This window comes from Carcharodon carcharias, chromosome 7 (assembly GCF_017639515.1).
Source record: "Carcharodon carcharias isolate sCarCar2 chromosome 7, sCarCar2.pri, whole genome shotgun sequence".
Classification (NCBI taxonomy): Eukaryota; Metazoa; Chordata; class Chondrichthyes; order Lamniformes; family Lamnidae; genus Carcharodon; species Carcharodon carcharias.
The window spans coordinates 16,378,159-16,400,885 of record NC_054473.1 but is presented as its reverse complement, the minus strand read 5'-3'; the positions used below and the strand labels follow the sequence as shown (position 1 = coordinate 16,400,885).

At 41.3% G+C, this 22,727-nt stretch overlaps 1 protein-coding gene across 2 annotated transcripts in view; it reads right to left on the bottom strand.

The window, feature by feature from the left end:
* The window catches only part of usp4 (ubiquitin specific peptidase 4 (proto-oncogene)), an 81,162-nt gene that overhangs the window by 1,714 nt on the left and 56,721 nt on the right, over positions 1-22,727 (bottom strand). For both annotated transcript variants that reach the window (XM_041191771.1, XM_041191772.1), the window contains 7 exons: positions 17,777-17,880; positions 15,788-16,039; positions 14,797-14,867; positions 11,386-11,501; positions 7,805-7,954; positions 5,916-6,019; positions 5,723-5,811 (listed from right to left, as the gene is read on the bottom strand). In XM_041191771.1, coding sequence (XP_041047705.1) covers positions 5,723-5,811; positions 5,916-6,019; positions 7,805-7,954; positions 11,386-11,501; positions 14,797-14,867; positions 15,788-16,039; positions 17,777-17,880 — 886 coding nt within the window. The remainder of the gene's footprint in view (positions 1-5,722; positions 5,812-5,915; positions 6,020-7,804; positions 7,955-11,385; positions 11,502-14,796; positions 14,868-15,787; positions 16,040-17,776; positions 17,881-22,727) is intronic.

Sequence of the window (22,727 nt, the reverse complement as noted above, 5' to 3'; positions counted from 1 at the left end):
AAGCAGGCGAATTCCTGCAGTGATATCCTGGAGCTGAGACGACTGACCACCAACAACCGCAACCATCTTCCTTTGTGCTAGGTATGACTCCAACCAGCGGAGAGTTTTCCCCCCGATTCCCATTCACTCCAGTTTTGCTAGGGCTTCTTGAAGCCACACTTGGTCAAATGTGGCCTTGATGTCCAGGGCAGTCACTCTCACCTTAACATGAGAGTTCTACTCTTTTGTCCATGTTTGAAGCAAGACTGTAATTAGGTTAGGAGCGGAGTGGCCATGGTGGAACCCAAACTGGGTGTCAGTGAGCAGGTTATTGCTAAGCAAGTACCTCTTGATAGCACTGTTGATGACCCCTTCCACTACTTTACTGATAATCGAGAGTAGACTGGTGGGGTGGTAATTGGCTGGGTTGGATTTGCTTTGCTTTTTGTGTACCAGACATGCCTGGGCAATTTACCACATAGCTGGTAGATACCAGTGTTGAAGCTGTACTGGAACAGCTTGGCTAGGGGCAGGGCAAGTTCTGGAGCACAAGTCTTCAGTGCTATTGGCGGAATATTGTCAGAACCCATAGACTTTGTACTATCCAGTGCCTTCAGCGGTTTCTTGATATCGCGTGGAGTGAATTGAATTGGCTGGAGACTGGCAACTCTGATGCTGGGGACCTCCGGAGGCCGAGATTGATCACCCACTTGACACTTCTGGCTGAAGATTGTAGCAAATGCTTCAGTCTTCTCTTTTGCACTGATGTGCTGGGCTGCCCCATCATTGAGGATGGGGATGCTAGTGGAGCCTTCTCCTCCAGTGAGTTGTTTAATTGTCCACCACCATTCATGACGCAATGTGGCAGGACTGCAGATCTTAGAACTGATCTGTTAGTTGTGGGATCACTTAACGCTGTCTATCACTTGCTGCTTATGCTGTTTGGCACGCAAGTAATTCTGTGTTATAGTTTCACTAGGTTGACACCTCATTTTTAGGTATGCCTTGTGCTGCTCCTGGTATGCCTTCCTGCACTCTTCATTGAACCAGGGCTGATCCTCTGACTTGATAGCAATGAGAGTACAGAGAAAGATATGAGGTTAGATTGTGTTTGAGTACGATTCTGCTGCTGCCAATGGCTCAGAGCATCTCATGGATGCCCAGTCTTGAGCTGCTAGACCTGTTTGAAATCTATCCCATTTAGCATGGTGGTAGTGTCACACAGCACAACGGAAGGTATCCTCAATGTGAAGGTGGGACTTCGTCTCGACAATGACTGTGCGGTGGTCACTCCTGCCGATACTGTCAAGGACTGATGCACAGATGCATCTGCGGCAGGCTGGTTGGTGAGGATGAGGTCAAGTATGTTTTTCCCTCTTGTTGGTTCCCTCATGACCTGCCGCAGACCCAGTCTAGCAGCTATGTCATTTAGGACTCAGCCTGCTTGGTCAGTAGTGGTGCTACCGAGCCACTCTTGGTGATGGACTTTGAAGTCCCCCACCCAGACTACACCCTGCACCCTTGCTGCCCTCATTGCTTCCTCCAAGTGGTGTTCAACATGGAGGAGCACTGATTCATCAGCCAAGGGAAGGCAGTATGTGGTAATCAGCAGGAGGTTTTCTTGCCAATGTTTGACCAGATGCCATGAGACTTCATGGGGTCTAAAGTCAACAATGAAGACTCCCAGGGCAATTCCCTCTCAGCTGTATGCCACTGTGCTGCCACCTCTGCTGGGTCTGTCCTGCCGGTGGGACATGACATACCCGGGGATGGTGATGATGGCGTCTGGGACATTATCTGTAAGCTGTGATTCCATGGGGATGACTATGTCAGGCTTTTGCTTGACTATTCTGAGAGACAGACTAGTCCATGACAGTAGTAGTAGAAAAACAGAAAAAAAGTGTAAAACCTCTACATGCTGATGTTCAAACAGACTTGGGTATACTCAATGTTAGCACACCTGTACAGGATGGGATCAGGAGGCAAGTAGCATGTTGGCTTTTATTGCAAGGGGATTACACTATAAGAATAAGTAGCCTTGTTCCAAACGTATAAGATTTCGGTGAGACCATACCCGGTGTACTGTGCTCAGTTTTGGTCTTCATATCTAAAAGAAGGATATACTTGCATTGCAGGCAGTAGAGAAAAGGTTCACTATATTAGTTCTTAGGATGAGAAGGTTGGCCTATGGTTAGAGGCTGAGAACAGTGGGCATATATTCTCTGGAGTTCAAAAGAATGAGAGAACTTCTCATCAAAACATATAGGATTCTGAAGGGACTTGGCAGGGTAGACACCAATGCTGTTTCTGCTAGCTGGGGAATCTAGAACCTGAAGGCACATTTTTAGGATAAGGGGTTGATCATTTAGGACCGAGATGAGAAGAAATCTTTTCACTCAGATTGTGAATCTTTGGAATTGTCAACCCAGAGAGTTGTGAATGCTCCATCATTGAGTTTCTTTGAGGATAGACAGATTTTTGGTATCTCAGGGAATCAAGGGATGGGGAGTAGGAAAGTGTAGTTGAGCAGATGATGAGTCATGATTATATTGAATGGTAGAGCAGGTTCTAGGGCTGTATGGTCTACTTACGTTCCTATTTATGTTCCATCCCTCTCTGGCAAGAGTCTGAGAATCAGCTAGTCTGTTTGCAACCTTGGGGTCATATATGATCCCGAGATGAGCTTCTGACCTCAGTCATGTCATCATTAAGGCCACCTATTTCTACCTCCGTAACATCGCCCATCTTTGCCCATCTCAGCTCGTCTGCTGTCAAAACCCTCATTCATTCCATTATTACTTGCAGCTAAAAAACATGAACCTACTGTATAAGGGACTGTGGTTCTTTATATTTACCCAACTGCATTCACAAACTAATATATAAGCTTACAAAAAATCATATTTGGAAGCCAGTGCGCAGAACAAGTATTTAAAATAAAAGCGTTTCCTTTTGTCTCAGATAGTGCAATCTCAGCAGGGGCAGCATGTGCTTCTATGCCTTTGGGCTTGTGGCCAAGAGTTCCCGTTTCTGATTACCATCCGGTGACTCTTGACAGAAAGTACAGTTGTGGATGTTAGGCAAGGAAAGGATCAGGCTCAGTTATGATTGCCTTTCTAAAAAGAAAGACTTGCATGTATATAGCTTTTTGCACAACCACAGGATATCCCAAACTGCTTTCAGCCAAGTACTTTTGTAATGCAGGTAATCTGGCAGAGTTGACTGATGGATAAATATTGATACCATGGGACCTCTCACATCCACCCGAGGGGGCCTGGTTTAAAGGCAACTCCAACAATGCATCAGTCTCTTAGTGGAGTGTCAGCTTTGATTTTTGTGCTCAAGCCCTGCAATGGGACTTGAACCCACAACCTTCTGACTCAGGAGGCGAAGGTGTCACCAACTGAGCCACAGCAGACACTAGTAACAATCCAACAGTATGCAGACACAGGAAAAATGGGCACTTGAGTAAGGTACCAGAGGATTCAAAAAGCTGGAATGGAACACCAGCAAAAAAAAAAGCACCATCCTGAAAGGAGAAAGTTGGGAAGAGCGGAGGGAAAAAAATGGCATCCCCTCCCAATTTTGCTTTTTTTAAACCTAAGACTCTGCTAATGCTGATTTATTAATACCGGAAATGCACTGAACACAACAGCCTCACTCATTGTCAGTTTTTTCCTTTGAGGAAAACATCTTTCACTAGATTGACTGGATGGAAATTCAATGCTGAGAACCATTGGCTTGAACTCAGATACTACCCTCTGAAGATTAATGCACTGCATCAACTACTTACTTTGCAAGGAACCAAAGGATAGGCAGGACCAAGAGTTAATGTCACAGAAATTCTTTACCACCAATCATAAATCTGGGCAGGGTAGTGAAGGTGAGGTTAATTTTAAGGAGGCTTTTGAAGATGTGCAAAGTTAAACCCAGACAAAGGAGGTTTAAAGGAAGGTTATAAAGTGAGATAATCCAAATGTTTGAAATTATGAAAGAATGGGATACCTTAGTACTCCTGTTTCCAGGAGTTGAAGGATCAAGAATGAGGGCACACAGATTCAAGATTAAATGCAAGAGATTTTGAACAGAGTGAATTGATGGTGGATGCAGTGCCAATGGAACGGCGAAAGACCAGGGCAATGCAGATGGGCCTCCTTACAGTAGGTAGTAGGACTGTGTATGAAATTGAGTTTCTGTAGGATGGGACTCAGGAGGTCAACAAGGAGACAGCTTTGGAAGAAACTGAGGTAACAAAGACGAATGAAAGCTTCGGCAGCAAATATTAAGAAGTGGAAGTAGGTGGTTGATGTTGGACTAGATGTGGGATTTGCTCAGGTTAAACAGGACATCAAAGTGAGTACTGTGGAAGGGGATGGAATTGATGCAGATCTAAACTGTGCAGCTTCAGTCTTACCATTGTTTAGTTGGAGGCTGTTGTTGTTAGGTAGGCAGCCGCACAGTAGAGAGTACTAAGGATAATGGTGGAGAGATACAGCTAAATGTTGTCAGCATACATATGGAAGTTGACCCTGCACTTACATGTGTATGTGAGGAATAAGAAAGTAGAGGATGGAATCTTGAGATAACTATGTTTGAATGGAAGTGGAAATCATGCAAGCATCTGGAGAAATGGAATTATTAATGGGCAATGACCAAAGGTTGACAATGGAGGACTAGCAGTAGAGGAAGATAGAAAAGATCGAAACAAAGGATCAAGTGGAGGGCCAATTTGTTGCAGTCGCAACCAATATAGTGATTTTTACTAGGGACATGAGGTATGACTATGTCGGGCTGTTGCCTGACTAGTCTGTAAGACAGCTCTCCCAATTTTGGCTCAAAAGCCCCAGGTGTTAGTAAGGAAGATTCTGCAGGGTCAACAGGGCTGAGTTTGCTGTCGTCATTTCTGGTGCCTAAGTTGATGCCAGGTGATCCATCTGGTTTCATTCCTTATAGACCCGCTAGCAATTTGATACAACTGAGTGGCTTGCTAGGCCATTTCAGAGGGCATTTAAGAGTCACATTGGAGTCACAAGTTAGGTCACATGTAGGGCTCATGTCCTTCCCCTATAGGACATTAGTAAACCAGATGGTTCTTACAATAGTCAACAATGGTTTCATGGTCATTATTAAGCTTTTAATTCCAGATTTTTATTGAATTCAAATTCCACCATCTCTTGCAGTGGGATTTGAACCCTGGTCCCCAAGCTTTACCTCGGGTCTCTGGACTACACCACCACCTCCCCAACGTGCTCTTGCTGAAACTTAGGAGTGAAAACCCTTTAAGGAGAAAAAGTCACGCTGCTGCTGATAGCACTATTTATGCAGGACACATTGGCAGCAACAATGACAAGATGAATTTATAGTGTGTGTAATGTATCAGCTAGTGATGGACACTAAATGTGACCTTGCCAGCATCATCTACACCCAGAGAACAATTTTAAAAAATCAAAACAATCTAGGCGTTTCACAGATACTGGTCAGAAGGAGGAAGGGGACTAGATGATATTGATATTCTGAATGTGGGGGAATATGTGTTAACACGAGTTTAGGAAAGAAATTTCAGAGTATATGATAATCCCATATGCAAAGCAGACTCTCCGCACCTGTCAGATTGGTTTGCTCCCAGATTGTGGAACTGGACATACCGTTGTTGTATGCAAACACTTAATTAATTTTATTCAGTTATAAATGAGAAATTCCCAAATACAACCATAATATTTTCCGTACTGTAGTTAATGTAACTTACTACAATCTGATCTTCTGACGCTCCTGATACACTACTGTCATCAAAGTAATACCATTGTCCATCAATTTTATTTTTAGCATATGCAGTATCTGTTGGCAGAAAGACATACCAAGTTATAGCTGTACATTCACAAATAATTAGTTGCTAATGTCCTTCAAGTTTCAGTAAATAAATGTAAATGTAAGTTACTTACAATGGCCTCCTCCCATTCCTCCATAGTGATTAGTTACTGCAACAAGGTCATAGATGCAAGGGCCGGCTTTGGGGTTGTAGACAAACTCAGACATGTTCAAATCCCTACAGGCCCATTAAAAAAAACTATTTAACATTAATGTTTCAAAGAATATAGAATATGCATTTAAAAAGACTCACCAATGCATTTCTTCACTGGACCCATGCAATTGCTACTTCACCAGGGCTAACTGACAACCCCCTTTTGCAAAACAGAGACCTTGAAGCAAGCTAACTGATACTCATACCTCAATAAACTCATTCTATTTCAGTGAGATAAGGGAGCTGGCAAAAATTGAATAGGCAGAAAAGTTAACAAACAGGATGACAGATCAATAACGGAACATTTTGAAACAACATTATAATGCAACCTGAGTCAAAAACTGTACAATCTTGAAGTTTAATTTTTATGTTCCCTAAGATTTAATGATAATCCATCCAAAAACAGAAGCTGCCACTAAAATGGATATTGAAAATTAACCGAATTACCTGAAGAACTTAAATTAGAACGTGAACTAGTGGGTTTGCTTTATACTCTATATCCACAATAGGAAAATTCAACCCTAACACAGTGAAAGGAACAAATACCACATACAAGGATACTGTGGCCCAGTGAAATGAGAGAGTATTAGATATTTCTGAATCAACTAATTTAGAGAGGGGACACCAAAAATGAAGAGTTATTAATTTACAAATGAATAATATTAATTGAATGTTGGCACAGCAACAAATCTATGAAGCATTGGATGAGCAGGCATGCCAAATAATTAAAGGGGATGTAGTAAACACTAGAAGACCAAGTCAATAAAATAATGGGGTAACAGGCATAGTGAATCAACAAATTAATGGAACAGTGGGTAGACAAACAAAGGAGTTAGTGGGTACCATGAAGTAATAAATTCAGAGAGATTAGCTTTAACTTAAAGAGCCTTTTAAGCTTATTATTTTAGTTATAACAGTTAGTACTATATAAATACCATATATTGATATAGTGTGGCGAGATCACATCATCTTAAGCAGTTCAAAACCGTATCACTGGCTCAGTCATTACAAAGACCCATTGCTATGGGGAAAGTGACCAAGGAAGTGGTGAGGGATGCAGATGAGTAGGGAAACTGCAAAAGGTAATGGGGGCTAGTACAAGGCCTGAGATGGTAAGCCAGTAAAGTAACTATAATACCAGGGAATGCAGGATTTGGTAGGGTGATGGTAAGAGGAAGTCCTGGGTGCCTTGTTTAAATGAAGTAAAAGCATACACACATATATAAATTGGAACTAGGCCTGTTCTTTTTAATTTAATATTCAAGTTTCATCTTGAGTTTATGTTGCAAAACTAGACCAAGAGGCTGTAAATGTAATGGAATCTGTTCCATTTCTGCAATACTTTTTTAATTCCCAATGATGAACATGTGTGTCTATACAAGCCAGAAAACAGGAAGCCGCATTAGTGGCCTGCTCAAACAGGCTAAAATGATGGCTATTAAAAAACATGTTGTGCTGCTGGGGGAGAGATCAGGTAAGTATCAAGCAGCAGCTCCAAAGGTAAATGCACCAATGAGGTTATTCCATTAAACAGAAGGCTCTCCAAAAATCAGTTTCCTCCTGTTAATCATTTTTAGTTCAATACCATTCCATATTAATTGATCAGGAAGCATGCAGGTGATTGTTAATGATTATACGTGAGAACCACAACCTGATACTCTTATGCATCACACACTGGTGTGGAAAACATGTGGCCCAGGTTCTCAGAACAGCAATTTTAATTATTTTTGTTGAAAAAATACAGTAAATTAAAATAAATGCTCCAGTACCCAATAGAACAGACCAGCCGATAATTAGTCAATATCTCACCTTATAGGAAACTCCACTAAAGTGTCAAGTTTATCTCTCCAATATCTATTATATGAGAAACGCTTCAGATGTACCACGAGGATCTTTGGTAGTGACCACAAGTCAAACTTCTTAGTGGCTTGCTGGTGCTTTTTACAAGTGGGGCAGTACCTGTGGACACAATTAGTAAGATACTAACATATAATTTCTGGAAGGATACATTTAATTTGAAATGAAAATTGATTACTAGATATTACATTAAATTTAACTGAATTTTTTTGCCTCCCCCCATTTTTTTTTGTCCTTCAGTGCTTCTCTCCTGATAATGTGGACTCCTTGCTGAGATATTTCCATTACTGTACAAATAGTGTCTATCAAGTATCTAATTTATCCTTGGAGGCACTGCATTCAAGCCCAATCCTGTACTTGCCCAAAATTCTCACAAATGCCCTTCTACCAAGAGTCACTGGGTAGTGATCTGGAACATGAACGCAGAGCAATTTTACCCTTGTTGACCTAGGGAACTGCTAATTGTTCCTTATGACTGTCCTGACTGCAACCAGTTAACTTAGCACTAACTGGGATACACTGCCATTCCACATATGGTGCTTGGACTAACAAACCCATCATAAAAACTTGCTTGTTGTTTGATGACTTCAGTACAGTAAAATTCTCTTTCACCATCCTCCCCCCAACTCCTCCTGTGCTAAAGAGTAGTTTTTTTTTGCTGCCTTTAATTTCACTCCTCTATTCGCCAGCTGAAGTGCAGACAAACAACTTCAAATACAATTTTCTCCAGCAATGGCTCATTAATTTACTTTTTGGGTTTCCTTTTGTAAGGAGGGTTTTTTTTTCATGTAATAGATTTTTTTCTATGGGAAACTAGAGGCATTAACCAATGTCCAAACATTCTTTTATTTCCAGCCAAGAGTGTAATATGTTTTGATTTTTGACAGTCTTTGAAGCTTGCATGGAAAGTTGGACATTGCAGGATTCTCATCCCTTGGAGAGAGAAAAAAATAATTTCTGCCAAAAATTCAATAACTTTGATGATAATTAATGAAACTCAACTGAGGTGAACAATGCCAGCTTTCCATAATTCCACATTTAAACAATTGTGGAAATGAAATGCTGAGCATTAACCATCTCAGACACACAGTAGGATATCTCCCATTGGTAGAGGAAGAGAACGACTTTGCACAATGACAACGGAATGATGTCCTAAATGATTGCCCTTTGCTAGCAGGGGAATCTATCAATCTAACTCAAAATATCTGACCAAGACACTCTAGAATCCCCACTATCCTGAATTGTGTGTTAGTGTTTCCACAACAAATGATTGCCTTGATAAAATTGTTCTTTGATTAAGACATCATAGCAGGTTGTCTGTATAAATTAAATACTAGAACTATATTGCTATTAGTTTTATTTTTTTTTTTTAGTTTACTCAAGCTTCCATGCTTCCCACAAAAATAACCAGTTCAAACGCCAACCAAAATTAAGTTTTGAACTTTCAACATCTTGAATCAGAAGACAGTAACTTTCCTTAATTTCTAAGGAATTCTCTCATTTCAAAATTGCATTTTTATGAACTTCTTTAAAAAGTTCTGCATTTACAATATATTCTCTACATTTCTAAAATGGTTGTACTGAAGCTGAATACATGGAATGCTGCCAAAGGCATTACTTTTGAAAGTTTCTATTTGTACTACTTAGGAGGACTGTTTCTTCTGCTTTAAACAAACAAGATAAAAAAGATATAGGTATTTAAAGACCCAGAAAACAGTGATTGGCATACTGGCTTTTCATCTCTGGGGCCAGGAGATCAATTTAGCCCAGACTGATGGGATGCTTCCTGTAAGGACTCCATCCCATTCTCTCAGTTCATTCGCAACCGTCGCATCTGTTCCATTGATATCACCTTCCAAAATGGCACTTCTGACATGTTTTCCTTCTTCCTTAACCGAGTTTTCACACCCAATCTAGTTGACAGAGCCCTCAACTGTATCTGACCCATCTCCTGTGCCTCTACACTCACACCTTCCCCTCCCTTCCAGAACCATGATAGGATGCCCCTTGGCCTCACTTGTCACTCCACCAGCCTCTGCATTTAAATGATCACCCTCTGGCATTTCCGCCAACTCCGGCATGATGCCACCACCAAACATATCTTCGCCTCACCTGCCCTGTCAGCATTCTGTAGGGACTGTTCCCTCCAGGACACCCTGGTCTACTCCTCCATCACCACTTCCCCTTCCCTCGGCACCTTCCCACGCAATTGCAGAAGATGCAACACCTGCCCCTTTACCTCTTCACCGTTCAAGGGCCCAAATACTCCTTTCAAGTGAAGCAATGCTTCACTTGCATTTACTTCAATTTGGTCTACTGCATTCGCTGCTCCCAATGCAGTCCCCCACCCCGGCCCCAAAGGGCCATCTGTTATTTGTTCCATGTTGTTCTTTCACAGGGTGCTGACCCTCGTTCTGCTATTCACACATTCTGCTTTCTTACCTTTAAGCCATTTTCAGCACCTCCTTTCGCCCTTACCACTACCATTAACACTCTCTTTGTCTTGTGTCCATGACATCTTTGTCAATCTCTCCTTAGCCCCCACCTATTGCTGACCTTCTACCCAGCTTCACCCGCTCCATCCCCTTAAACAGTATAAATGTCATCACATTTCTACTTCTGTTTGGCTCTGAAGGAGAGTCATATGGACTTGAAACATTAACTCTGTTTCTCTCTCCACAGATGCTGTCAGACTTGCTGACTTTTTCTAGCATTTTCTATTTTTATTTCAGATTTCCAGCATCCGCAGTATTTTGCTTTTATCTGATAGGATGGAAGTCTTTTTTGTCTGCTGGTTGCAAGGGTCCTTCCTCTACGAAGTGAGTTTCGGCAGTCCTCAGCAAGTTCCTAATTGGCAAACTCATTCGAGGACTACTGGGTGGGTGGCAGATTTGCAAAATTAAACAAAAGTAAGTTACACTGATGTAAGCGAGGGTGCTCTTCAGAGATTGGGGCTGAGGCATGGTGGGTCAGAACAGAATAAGCTGTCCTCAATCTGTTTGCTTTATACCTGATGTGGGGCACTAGCTGGCAGAGATGGGAAATATACTATTCCCTTGCACCAACATCCCTCACCTTGATGAGCAGAAAAATGACAACAGTAAAAGGCTAGTAAAACCAAGTTAATTTTTTAACAAGTTACATAATGCAGTTATCTTAAATATTTTATGTGAAAAACAATAAACCTTCCCCAAGATGCATAAAAGCATTAAAGCTTTCAGTATACTGTAAACTTGCATCCAGATGACAGCTTGCATATGGATTAAATTAATTATGATGGTCTCGTATGCCACTGATTGTTCATTGGTTGAAGTCACTCTGCTGTAATTATTTGAACTTACCTTTCTGCCAAGCTACAAAATCTTGCTCCCTCAGCTGATTACAAGCTGCACTTCAACTCAGATTTGAACCACCCCACTCTAACAGCAGAAAGGTCACAGAACTCCTAGGAAAACAGTGGGAAATACTGAAAATAAATGAGTGGGGGGGGGGTGGGGGGGGGAAGAAAAGAATCAGCTGTATTGTATACTAACCAAAGATCATGCTCTCCCAAGGTTTCCATTGTTGTAAACAAGTCTATACACTCTCTCAATGCAACTGAGCTTCTCTTCTTCTGAGGCTGTGACATACTTTCATGTTTTTCATATGCCTGTAGAAGTGACAAGAAGTGGCAAATTATTCTCATTTCACAACATAGTTTCCAATGGTGCTATCCTTATAAAATTCTTTAGTCCAAATTTATTTCCTAGGTGAACACCAACAATATCACAAAGAAATCAGATCACATAAAATTAGGAAAGTAAATCTTGAACAGATAACAGATGTTTATTCTATTAGATTACACCACTAAATTACTCCCAAATATTATTTACCTCTACTTATTTTGAAGTTTTCCCAACTACCTCTTACGGGAATCATTCCAGCCAATAGCTGTAGATTGTCAATCTGATCATATTACCAATTCAACCAGTAATTATCCTTCATTTAAGAGCCTGACCTTCACTAAGCAACTATTTTTTCAAAATTAAAAAACCATGATGAAAGGTTGAGGCCCATACTGCAGGTCACCACAAATATCGATGATATTAGAAGAGAAGACAAAGTAATCAGTACCTTCTATGTTCTTTAATATCTTAAACATTTGGGTGACTTGCACTCTGGGTCTCAGCCTTTCATCATGTTTCTTTAAAATTAAAAAAAGTAATTAGGTGATGCAAATATTGGATTTTAAGCCTCAAAATCAGACCTTGCTGCATGCAAATTACCTGCCATATTCAACAATAAAACAGCAGTGTCTGCATTTCACCAATAATTAATTGGGTCTAACACACCATGGCACACCTCATGGTGTGAAAAATACACCAGTAACCTTTGAGACAGCAGGCACTCTACCAACTGGAATTCACAATGAACCAGAATTTCTGATATTCACCTAATACAAATAGTCACTTTATCAACTAGAAGTAATTCTGAAGTTATCTGAAACCCGCACCTGTGTACTGTATTATTTTATACTTTATATTTTAACGTACTGTTGAAGATTACTTACAGATTAGATCATGCTACAAGCATTGCACTGTATTCCATTGGTAAATGTAACTCTACAGTAACTGGCATTTTTGATTAACCCATTCCCAGCACATGCCAGATAATTGTGGGCCGTAACTTCCTTGGAGTGGCAAATTTCTTCTGTACCTATCTTGCCCGACCTTCCAACACAGGCCAGGTGAGATCCAAGCAGCGCAGTTGTCTCTGAAGCTCAGCATCACAGTCCAGCACTGTTGAATTGACTTTTTTACAGCACTAGCTGCCGCAAAGCAGGTATGTTTAAAAGGTCCAATTGAAATTGACAGGCCAGGGAAAAGATTATTGGGTAGGATTTAGGGGGTGGGATATTCGGAGGTCAGGTGGGGATGAGGGGAGGGTTTCGTACATCAGGAGGGGGTCAGACATTCTGGAGATTGTGGCGGGAGTTGGACATGCTTTGGGGGGGTGGGAGGACGTTCGGGGTTGGACATTAGAGGGATGGGGCTCTGGTTGGACCTCAGGGGTGGGTTCCAATCGGGTTGGAGAGCGAGAATCAGGCCTGCGGAGAGTTTGTGTGTGTGTGTGTGTGTGTGTGTGTGTGTGTGTGTGTGTGGGGGGGGGGGGGGGGGGAGTCAGGTCAGTTGAGGAGTCTGGTGCGGCAACCTCACCTTGGCGGGGGCAGCGGTGGGGGGGGGGGGGGGGGGTGTATGTGTGTGTGTGTGTGTGGTGGTGGTGGTGGTGGTGGCGCTGCGTGTGGCAGTCTGGGTCTTTACGATTATTATCCAGAAGTTAGAAGAGCTTTTAATTCTTTTTCTGGGTAACTATTGGTGTAACCCTGTCAGAACCATCTGAAGTTTGTGCTTTAAATCGCATTTTCAGATGGTTCCTAGCACAGCGCAATTGCCCAGAGAAAGTGTGCACTTCTGGGCAATTGCCATGCAAATGCTTACTAGTGAAGATCTGAGAGGGATTCCCCAGTGCACTTTGGGGTACCACCCCAATCCGACACTGGAGAGAGCTCAGAAGTTACGGCCCTGATTTTACTGTAGATAAAAGCTGGTTTGTCATTCTTTATTTTCTGACAGAACTGAGGAATATTTCACAGCTCTCAGTATCAATGCATGTGGTTGTCTGTCTTATATATAAAATCCAAAACAATTTCTTTTTTATTTTAGTTGTATACAAATTGTCATTTAAAGGCTTCAAATAGGACAGGATCAGAGAATCAATCTCCTGCTGCTGCTCCTCAGCAACAGGAAGGGAAAGGCTGCCAATCGGTTTTTTGAGAAGCTAATTTGACAGTTGTGAGATATATGCCACCAGACTCAAAAAACTTCTAATGTAGTTTTCCTCCCTGTAAAAATCCGCAAGTTAAGAAATTAAGCAGGGAAGAAGAATTAATTTCCTTTACTGATCACCATTAAATATTTTGCACTCAAACCTATGGAGCACCACAAATACCTATGATGCCTTAAGATTGACTGGATATTCCTTTGCAACAGAAACCTTCTTTGATTTTGCACCAGAAACATTTTTGCAATATTCAAGTTGACAATATATCTTAGCTGGATAATTGTCCAATAGATGACCCACAGAGTTTTGGTTCATATTATTGCAGAATGTTAGATAACGTGAATTAGTAACAAACAAATCAGTATTTTCACTGTGGGTCAAGATAAAATCAGCGGGTGGTGACGTTAAGTTATAGAAGATGTGAGCTCATTTTCAAATGCAAATACCATTAATTTTATGGCCTTCATGGCTGGGATTACAGGCTCCATTTCATTGGTTAATTTTGAACTAATCATTGGTGGTCCAGTTTACTAGGATATTTACTGCAGCACAATTTAAATAAATGTTTGAGTTTTAACAATGAGTGCTCTCTGTATGCCTTTATGTGAAAAAATAAGATCCTTTTAGAAACAAATCTCTTGGTCTGAATAATGGAGGTCATTATGCACACAAGTTCATTGACACTGCTTAAATTTAGTCGAATCACAGTAATGTTCATGAGATGATTTAAAAGTAAAGTTTTAAGTACGAAGAAATAATTTAATCCTACATGTGCTTCCATTGAACTTTTACACATGCAATGCTTGGAAGTAAAATGGAGGAGAAGCGCTTGCTAATGCTATACTAACTAACACGTGTTGATATTCACTTAGTGTGCTGCAGTGCTACATTTATTTGTCACTATACCCCTATGCTCTAAATTATTTACCAAAAGTACTGCTCAGTTAGCGTGCTCTTTTCCTTCAAAGGTCTTAGTTAGAGAAAAGACCATCATTCACTGTATCTTCAGCCTCTTTTCCCCACACTAGGTTTTCTCCTCATTTACTTCTCCCTCTTGCAGTCAGCTAAATTAAATGCAATATGTTGTTATGGTGGTTAAAAGGTTCCAAAGAAAATCCACATACCTCAGCTTCTTGATCAACATAATACGTCTTTTTGATCTCAGCATCCCAGTCTATAGCAACTGTGGAATGTGCTGGAGAGAAACAAATATTGCCATGAGTCTCAGAGTGAAAAATCAGCAAAATTAATTGAAATGTCAAGCCAGTTTTGACTAGCCTTGTGCTTATGGTCACATATAAGTCACAGGCATCACATTTATGACCTATACCCAGCAATTGAGTGGCAGATTGCAATCACATCTGCAACTTCGGCACCAAATTTTAACATAACCAAGTACAGGCAAAATGAGTCAGAGATTTATAAAATGGAAAAGATTATCTGTACAAAATCTAATGACTCATTTTAAATGTACCAATTTTTCACACAACTAAGTTGCACCTACTTGTAACTTTTAGCTACTCTAATTTCCAGGCCAAATTTACATCCTGGAATTTAAAAAAAACACTAGAATGCAATGGGGTGGGGGGAAAGAGAGAGAGAGAGAAAGGGAGAGAGAATGGGGGTGAGGGGGAGTGTGGAACAAGAGAAAATAGCAAGCTTTAGAATGTACTAAATTGTAAACTACAGTGTAGCAATTCTCCTTTCACCAAGAATATGCATCAATAAATCTCATCAAGCAAGTTTCACAGCAGGACTCCATTTTTGAAAATAAACAACGCAGTGATAAGATAGTTGACAAAAGTGAAAGATTATTCTGAACAAATCTAGTGAATATCCTGAGGTGGTAACAAGATCTATCCATTGGATGTAATTTACTTGGATTTTCAGAAACTCCTTGATAAAATAACGTATATAAAGCCATTGATTGATGTTTTACATCATGTCTTAAAGGTTTAAACTTAGGTGCGTCTCCTTCAGGAAATTAATGAGTTGTGGCAAGTTCTGATAGGTGTAATTGTGTATGATCTGTGGGAAGAGACTGAAACAATCTTTTTTTGTTCCGTGGACTTCATATTTTTAGTTCAGCATTGTCTTAAACTTTGTGTGGCTTACAGTTTAACTTGAGAAACGCCCCATCTTCTGTAATAGAGCTGAAATCTGAAGTGCCATAGGCATTCACCAGACTGAAGCTGAAGAGTTTCTTTTTACAGTTCTGTTTATTCTCTTTGGCAGTGTGCTTGGTGGGTCCATTTTCCATCTTATCATTCTCATCAGCTGCAGAACCGTCAGACTGGCTGATTTCAGGTTCAGAACTATTTTCCTCATTATCTCCCACTACATTTTGAAGATCCATCTCCTCCTCAACTAAAGAATGTAGAACACAAAAATTAACAGATGGAAGTAATCAGAAGTCTTAAAAGAAACAAGTTCACAAAATTCAGTTGCTAACGAAGTTTCAAAGCATTACTGTGCCACCTAAAAATATCTGTCCTTTAAAGCTTCAATATAATCATCACAACCAAATATTTAATCAAAGAATCATCAGCTTTTAGTCTCAGAGGCAGGCAAAACTGTAGTGGAAGTGTCTTTAAAAAGGTACATTCCCACAAGAGGGAAAGATAGGTCAAACAAAGCCAGAGCTCTCTGGCTGACAAAGAGAGAAAGTTGAAGCAAAAAAAAAGGCGCATGTGACAGATGTCGGGTTTATGATATATGTGAGAGCCAGGCTGAATAAAGTTAGTTCAGGGGGCAGAGAAAAAAGTAATAATAGAGGTGAAAAGTATGAGAAGAAACTGGCAGCTAACATGGAAGGGAATCCAAAAGTCTTCTATTGGCATATAAGTAGTAATAGAGTAGCAAGAGGAAGGGAGGGCTAATTAGGGACCAAAAGGGGATTATTTATGCAACAAGGCAGAAGGCATGGCTGATGTACTAAATGAATACTTTGCATTTGTCTTTACCAAGAAAGACTCTACCAAAGTCAAAGTGAGAGGAGGTTGTTGAAATGCTGGATGGGCTAAAAATTGATAAAGAGGAGGCTAAGAGAGACTGGCTGTACTTAGGTTGAAAAGCCACTAGGACTGGATGAGATGCATCTTAAGATATTGAGCGAAGCAAGGGAGGGAACTGCAGAAGAATTGGACATAATCTTCTAATCCTCCTTACATACAGAGGTGGTGGCAGAGGATTGGAGAATTGCAAATGTTATACCTTTGTTCAAAAAAAAAAGGTTCAAGCGAAAGCTCTGTAATAGAGACCAGTCAGTTTAACTTTGGTTGGAAAAGCTTTTAAAAGCAATAATCTGGGACAAAATTAAAGTCAACTGGACAAATGTGGATTAATTAAGGAAAGCCAACATGGATTTGTTAAAGGCAAATTGTATTTAATTAACTTTATTTAGTTTTTTTGGTGAGGTAACAGACAAGTTTAATGAGGGTTATGCGGCTGATGTGGTACCTAAGGACATCCAAAAGGCATTTGCTAAAATGCCACAATAATAGGCTCGTCAGCAAAGTCAAAGCCAATCGAATAAAAGCAACAGTGGCAGCACGGATAGAAAGTTGGCTCAGTGAAAGGAAACACAGTAGGGGAGAATGGTTGTTTTACAGGCAGGAGGGAAGGATGCAGAACAGACTTCAAATCAACTGGACAGTGATTTGCAACATATGCAAGAATCAAAACAAGGTTTTGCAACAAACCTTTGTAGAAAGAAGACAGGCTTGCATTTATATTGCTTCTTACACTATAATTTCCCCATCCGTCATAAAATTTTTCACAATAGACTCAAACATATAAGAAAAATGTTTAGGATGAAAGGATTCTGCCTGCACAGTAGTAAAAATGTACTTCACCAGGGTATCTAAGTTCAGCTGCAGTAGAAAAGAATAGCAGGAAGAGACAAGGAAACCAAACTGCTCATGCAGTAATTCTTATTGCCTCCCAGTCAATGGATACGATAATCACAGGAAGACACAGTAAACTATGAAAGCAAATTTCACTATGCCAGTTCAACAAACTATATATCTGCTGCTTTTGTTTTTAAATTGATATATCCTGCTTGTTATAAAATATATCTAGGTTAATATAATAGAATACCAGTACCTTCATCATTAATACCATTTAGCTCACCAGACAAACCATTGTCTGTGCTCTGACTTCCAGAACTATGACTTTCATACATTTCCTTGCACAGTTTCACGTAACGGCTGAAATGAAAAATAGAATTAATGTACATTCATTAGGCCAATCACATCAAGTTTACAGTATAAAAAATATGCTTTAATTGGAATCCCATTTAAAATCTAAATCAAAATTGTTGTGGCATAGCTGATGGTAATTGCTGAGCTGCCAAAATCCCAGACAGAAACTTGAAGCAGCTGGCAAAACAGATTTTACAATTTGTATAGTACGAGGAGAGGTCCTGAAAACAGGAAGTTATGTCCCTGGCTACTTGTGATGATTTTACAGTAGAGTAAACATTAATTGACAGAAAATAGGGAAAAACACAATTACACCTAAACGCAAGAACATTACTTTAAAACAGTTCCATAAGATCTGAACTACCCTCAGGACTGACTGTCCCCTTTTCTGTCCAGCAGCAGCTAAGGACATCCAAATCTATAGAGTTCCAATAATTTTTACCACACAGTGCCTTTTTACCTTGGGGTGTCCTTTGAAGCTGACAGCAACTGGTTTTCCCAGTCTGGCCTTGTTCACACTGTCTTCTGGGAAATCTGACAGCTATCCTGCTGTCTTCTGGTAAAGCTAAATAGCTACCTCCCTCACATAGGCTTCAGTATTTCCTTAAATGAGTTCCTTCCCTTTGATCTCTCTATTGTTTCAACCAGTCTCTAGAAATGTTTTCTTCCTAGACTTATTAGACTCTACTTTAGCTCTTAGGTTTTAAAAAATGGAAACTTACCCTATCTTTAGCTTATTTACTTACACCTTTTTACAACCTGCATATATCCCCCTTTGAACTAAACCAACTCAATTCAAACTTACTCCTGTTATTGTTTTAAGAAGGACTCTGAAGTTTTTTTTAATTCATTCGTGGGATGTGGGCTTCGTTGGCTGGGCCAGCATTCATTGCCCATCCCTAGTTGCCCTTGAGAAGGTGGTGGTGAGCTGCCTTCTTGAACCACTGCAGTCCATGTGGTGTAGGTACATCTACAGTGTTGTTAGGAAGGGAGTTCCAGGATTTTGGCCCAGCGACAGTGAAGGAATGATGATATATTTCCAAGTCAGGATGGTGAGATGTCTGACCACCAACAACCACAACCATCTTCCTTTGCGCTAGGTATGACTCCAACCAGCGGAGAGTTTTCCCGATTCCTATTGACTCCAGTTTTGCGAGGGCTCCTTGATGCCACACTCGGTCAAATGCCGCCTTGATGTCAAGGGCAGTCACTCTCACCTCAGCTCTTCTGTCCATGTTTGAACCAAGGCTGTAATGAGGTCAGGAGCTGAGTGCCCCTGGTGGAACCCAAACTGGGCACCAGTGAGCAGGTTATTGCTAAGCTTGATCGCACTGTTGATGACCCCACCCATCACTTTACGGATGATCGAGAGCAGACAGATGGGGCAGTAATTGGCCGGATTGGATTTGTCCCGCTTTTTATGCACAGGACATACCTGGGCAATTTTCCACATAGCTGGGTAGATGTACTGGAAAAGCTTGGTTAGGGGCGCGGCAAGTTTTGGTGCACAAATATTGCTGGAATATTGTCAGGGCCCACATCCTTTGCAGTATCCAGCGCCTTCAGCCATTTCTTGATATCACGCGGAAGAATCGAATTGGCCGAAGGCTGGCATCTGTGATGCTGGAGACCTCAGGGGGAGGCCGAGATGGATCATCCACTCAGTGCTTCTGGCTGAAGATTGTTGCGAATGCTTCAGCCTTATCTTTTGCACTGCTGTGCTGGGCTCCTCCATCATTGAGGATGGGGCTTTTTGTGGAGCCTCTTCCATTGAGTTGTTTAATTGTCCACCACCATTCATGACTGGACGTGCCAGGACTGCAGACCTTAGATCTGATCAATTGGTTGTGGGATCGCTTAGCTCTATCACTTGCTGCTTATGCCGTTTGGCATGCAAGTAGTCCTGTGTTATAGCTTCAGCAGATTGACACCTCATTTTTAGTTATGCCTGGTGCTGCTCCTGGCATGCCCTCTTGTATTCTTCATTGAACCAGGGTTGATTCCATGGCTTGACAGTAACGGTAGGTTGGGCAATTTGCTAGGCCATGAGGTTACAGTTTGTGTTCAAGTACAATTCTGCTGCTGCTGATGGCCCCACGCCTCATGGATGCCCAGTCTTGAGTCGGTAGATCTGTTCGAAATCTATCCCATTTAGCACTGTGGCAGTGCCACACAACATGATGGAAGATATCCTCAATGTGAAGGAGGGACTTCGTCTCCACAAAGGCTCTGCGGTGGTCAGTCCTATCGATACTGTCATGGACAGATGCATCTGTGGCAGGCTGGTTGGTGAGGATGAGGGGTCAAATATGTTTTTCCCTTTTGTTGGTTCTCTCACCACTTGTCGCAGTCCTAGTCTATCAGCTATGTCATTTAGGACTTGGCCAGTTCAGTCAGTAGTGGTGATAGTGAACCACTCTTGGTGATGTGGACACTGAAGTCCCCCACCCAGAGGACATTCTGCACCCTTGCCACCCTCAGTGCTTCCTCCAAGTGATGTTCAACATGGAGGAGCACTGATTCATCAGCCGATGGAGGGCAATACATGGTAATCAGCAGGAGCTTCCTTGCCCATATTTGACCAGATGCCATGAGACTTCATGGGGTCTGGAGTCGATATTGAGGACTCCCAGGGCAACTGCCTCCCGACTGTGTACTACCGTGCTGCCATCTCTGCTGGGTCTGTCCTGCCAGTGGGACAACACATACCCAGGGATGGTGATGGAGGAATCTGGGACTTTGTCTGTAAGATATGATTCTGTGAGGATGACTATGTCAGGCCGTTGCTTGACTAGTCTGTGAAACAGCTCTGACAATTTTGGCACTAACCCCCAGATGTTAGTGAGGAGGACTTTGCAGGGTTGACAGGGCTGCGACTGCCTTTGTCGTTTCCGGTGCTTAGGTCGATGGTGGGTGGTGCGACGGGTTTTATTCCTATTTTGTGACTTTGTAGTGGTTTGTTACAACTGAGTGGCTTACTAGGCCATTTCAGAGGGCATTTAAGAGTCAACCACATTGCCGTGGGCCTGGAACCAAGTTCCTCTTGGTTCATTAGCATATCAAAACCACTTCTCACTGTTGGCTTTAGACTCTTGCAGTCACTCTGGCTCTTTCGCCAATTGCCATACTTACAAATCCCCAACAGCCTGTCTTTCAATACATAGGAAATATGAAAGGGTTATTAACAGAAGAAAAATATTACAATTTCTTGTTTTCTTGAAAAAACCCAGTCTCAATTTTAACAAGTTTACCTTTGGACCTCAAGTTTAATTTTATTGCAAATCACAACCAAGGTACATCCATGTGGAAGTACTGTTTTGTTTTGATTTACTGAACTGAAACTACCTCCATACCTATAGCTCACAAAACCAGTGCCAAGGTCTCACATGTTTAATAGTGATTCAAAAGTTACAGCATAGAGCAGGTGAGCCCAAATTTGGTTTCTGGTGATAGTCACAAGAGCACAAGAAATAGGAGCATACGACCTGTCAAGCCTGCTCCACCATTCAATATGATCATGGCCGATCTTGGACTTCAATGCCGTTTTTTCCACCTGCTCCCCATATTCTCTGATTCGCTGAGACACCAAAAATCCATCTATCCCAGCCCAGTCAACAATGGAGCATCCAGAACCCCCTGGGGCAGCAAATTCCAAAGATTCATAACCCTTTGAGTGAAGAAATTTCTCATCTCAGTCCTAAATGATTATCCCTTAGTTCTGAGACTGTGCCCCTGTTTTCTAGATTCCCTAGCCAGGGGAAACCTCATAGCACTGTATCTATTCTGTCAATCCCTTCAGAGTCTTGTTTGTTTCAATGATATTCATACTCAGACAGCAGTTTGCCAGTCTTAAACTGGATTAGTTCATTATTAACAAGAAACAAGGGCAAAATACTTGGTCACACCTATTTCCAGATTCTAAATCTTAAAAAAAAGCAGAGTGCTGTGAGATGAACAACCAATATCATTGCTAGGTCTCTAACCACAGCATGTTTCCCAGGTGTTAGATACCAACATGTTTTCTCCAGGCACCAGGATGACAGTACACAAATATCACACTCCTGTTACACTTATCCTGAAATCCAAACAGCGCTGGAGTAGGCAAAGCTAACAGAAGAAACTCTACCACAAAATGTGACATGAAGTAAGTTGCTGAGAATGCAGTACAGGACCAGAAATGCCTGGTTTCTGAAAGGAAGTAGTTAAAACTTTCATTGGAGGCAAAACAGTGGAAGTTTTACAATGGTCCCTGGGACGAGAGGCTGGGTAAATTGGAGTTTAGAAGAATGAGAGGTGATCTCATTGAAAATTACACGATTTTGAAAGGGCTTGACAGGATAGATGCAGAGAGGTTGTTTCCCCAGCCTGAGAATCTAGAATACAAGGGGAAAGTCTCAGGATAGGGGCGGATCATTTAGAACCGAGATGAGGAGAAATTTCTTCACTAAAATAATTGTGAATCTTTGAAATTGTCTACCCCAGAGGATTGTGGATGCTTTGAATACATTTAAAGTTGAGAGACACAGATTTTTGGTCTCACAGGAGAATCAAGGAATATGGGGAATGGGCAGGAAAGTGAAGTTGAAGCCGAAGATTAGCCGTGATTGTTTTGAATGGTGGAACAGACTCGACAAGCCACATGGGCTACTCCTGCTCTTATTCTTATGGTCTTAACTTTTCTCTGTGAATACTATGTAGATTGGGAGCAGGGAGACACACCTTGGACTAATGGTCGCAAGGTGCACCTGCATCTGTCATGGATTGAGACTCTGAAGGTCAAGGACAAAGCATGGAATAAACAAAGTCTTTTTGGTCATCATGTGTCCTCCTTCCCTCTCTTGTGCACTCAATAA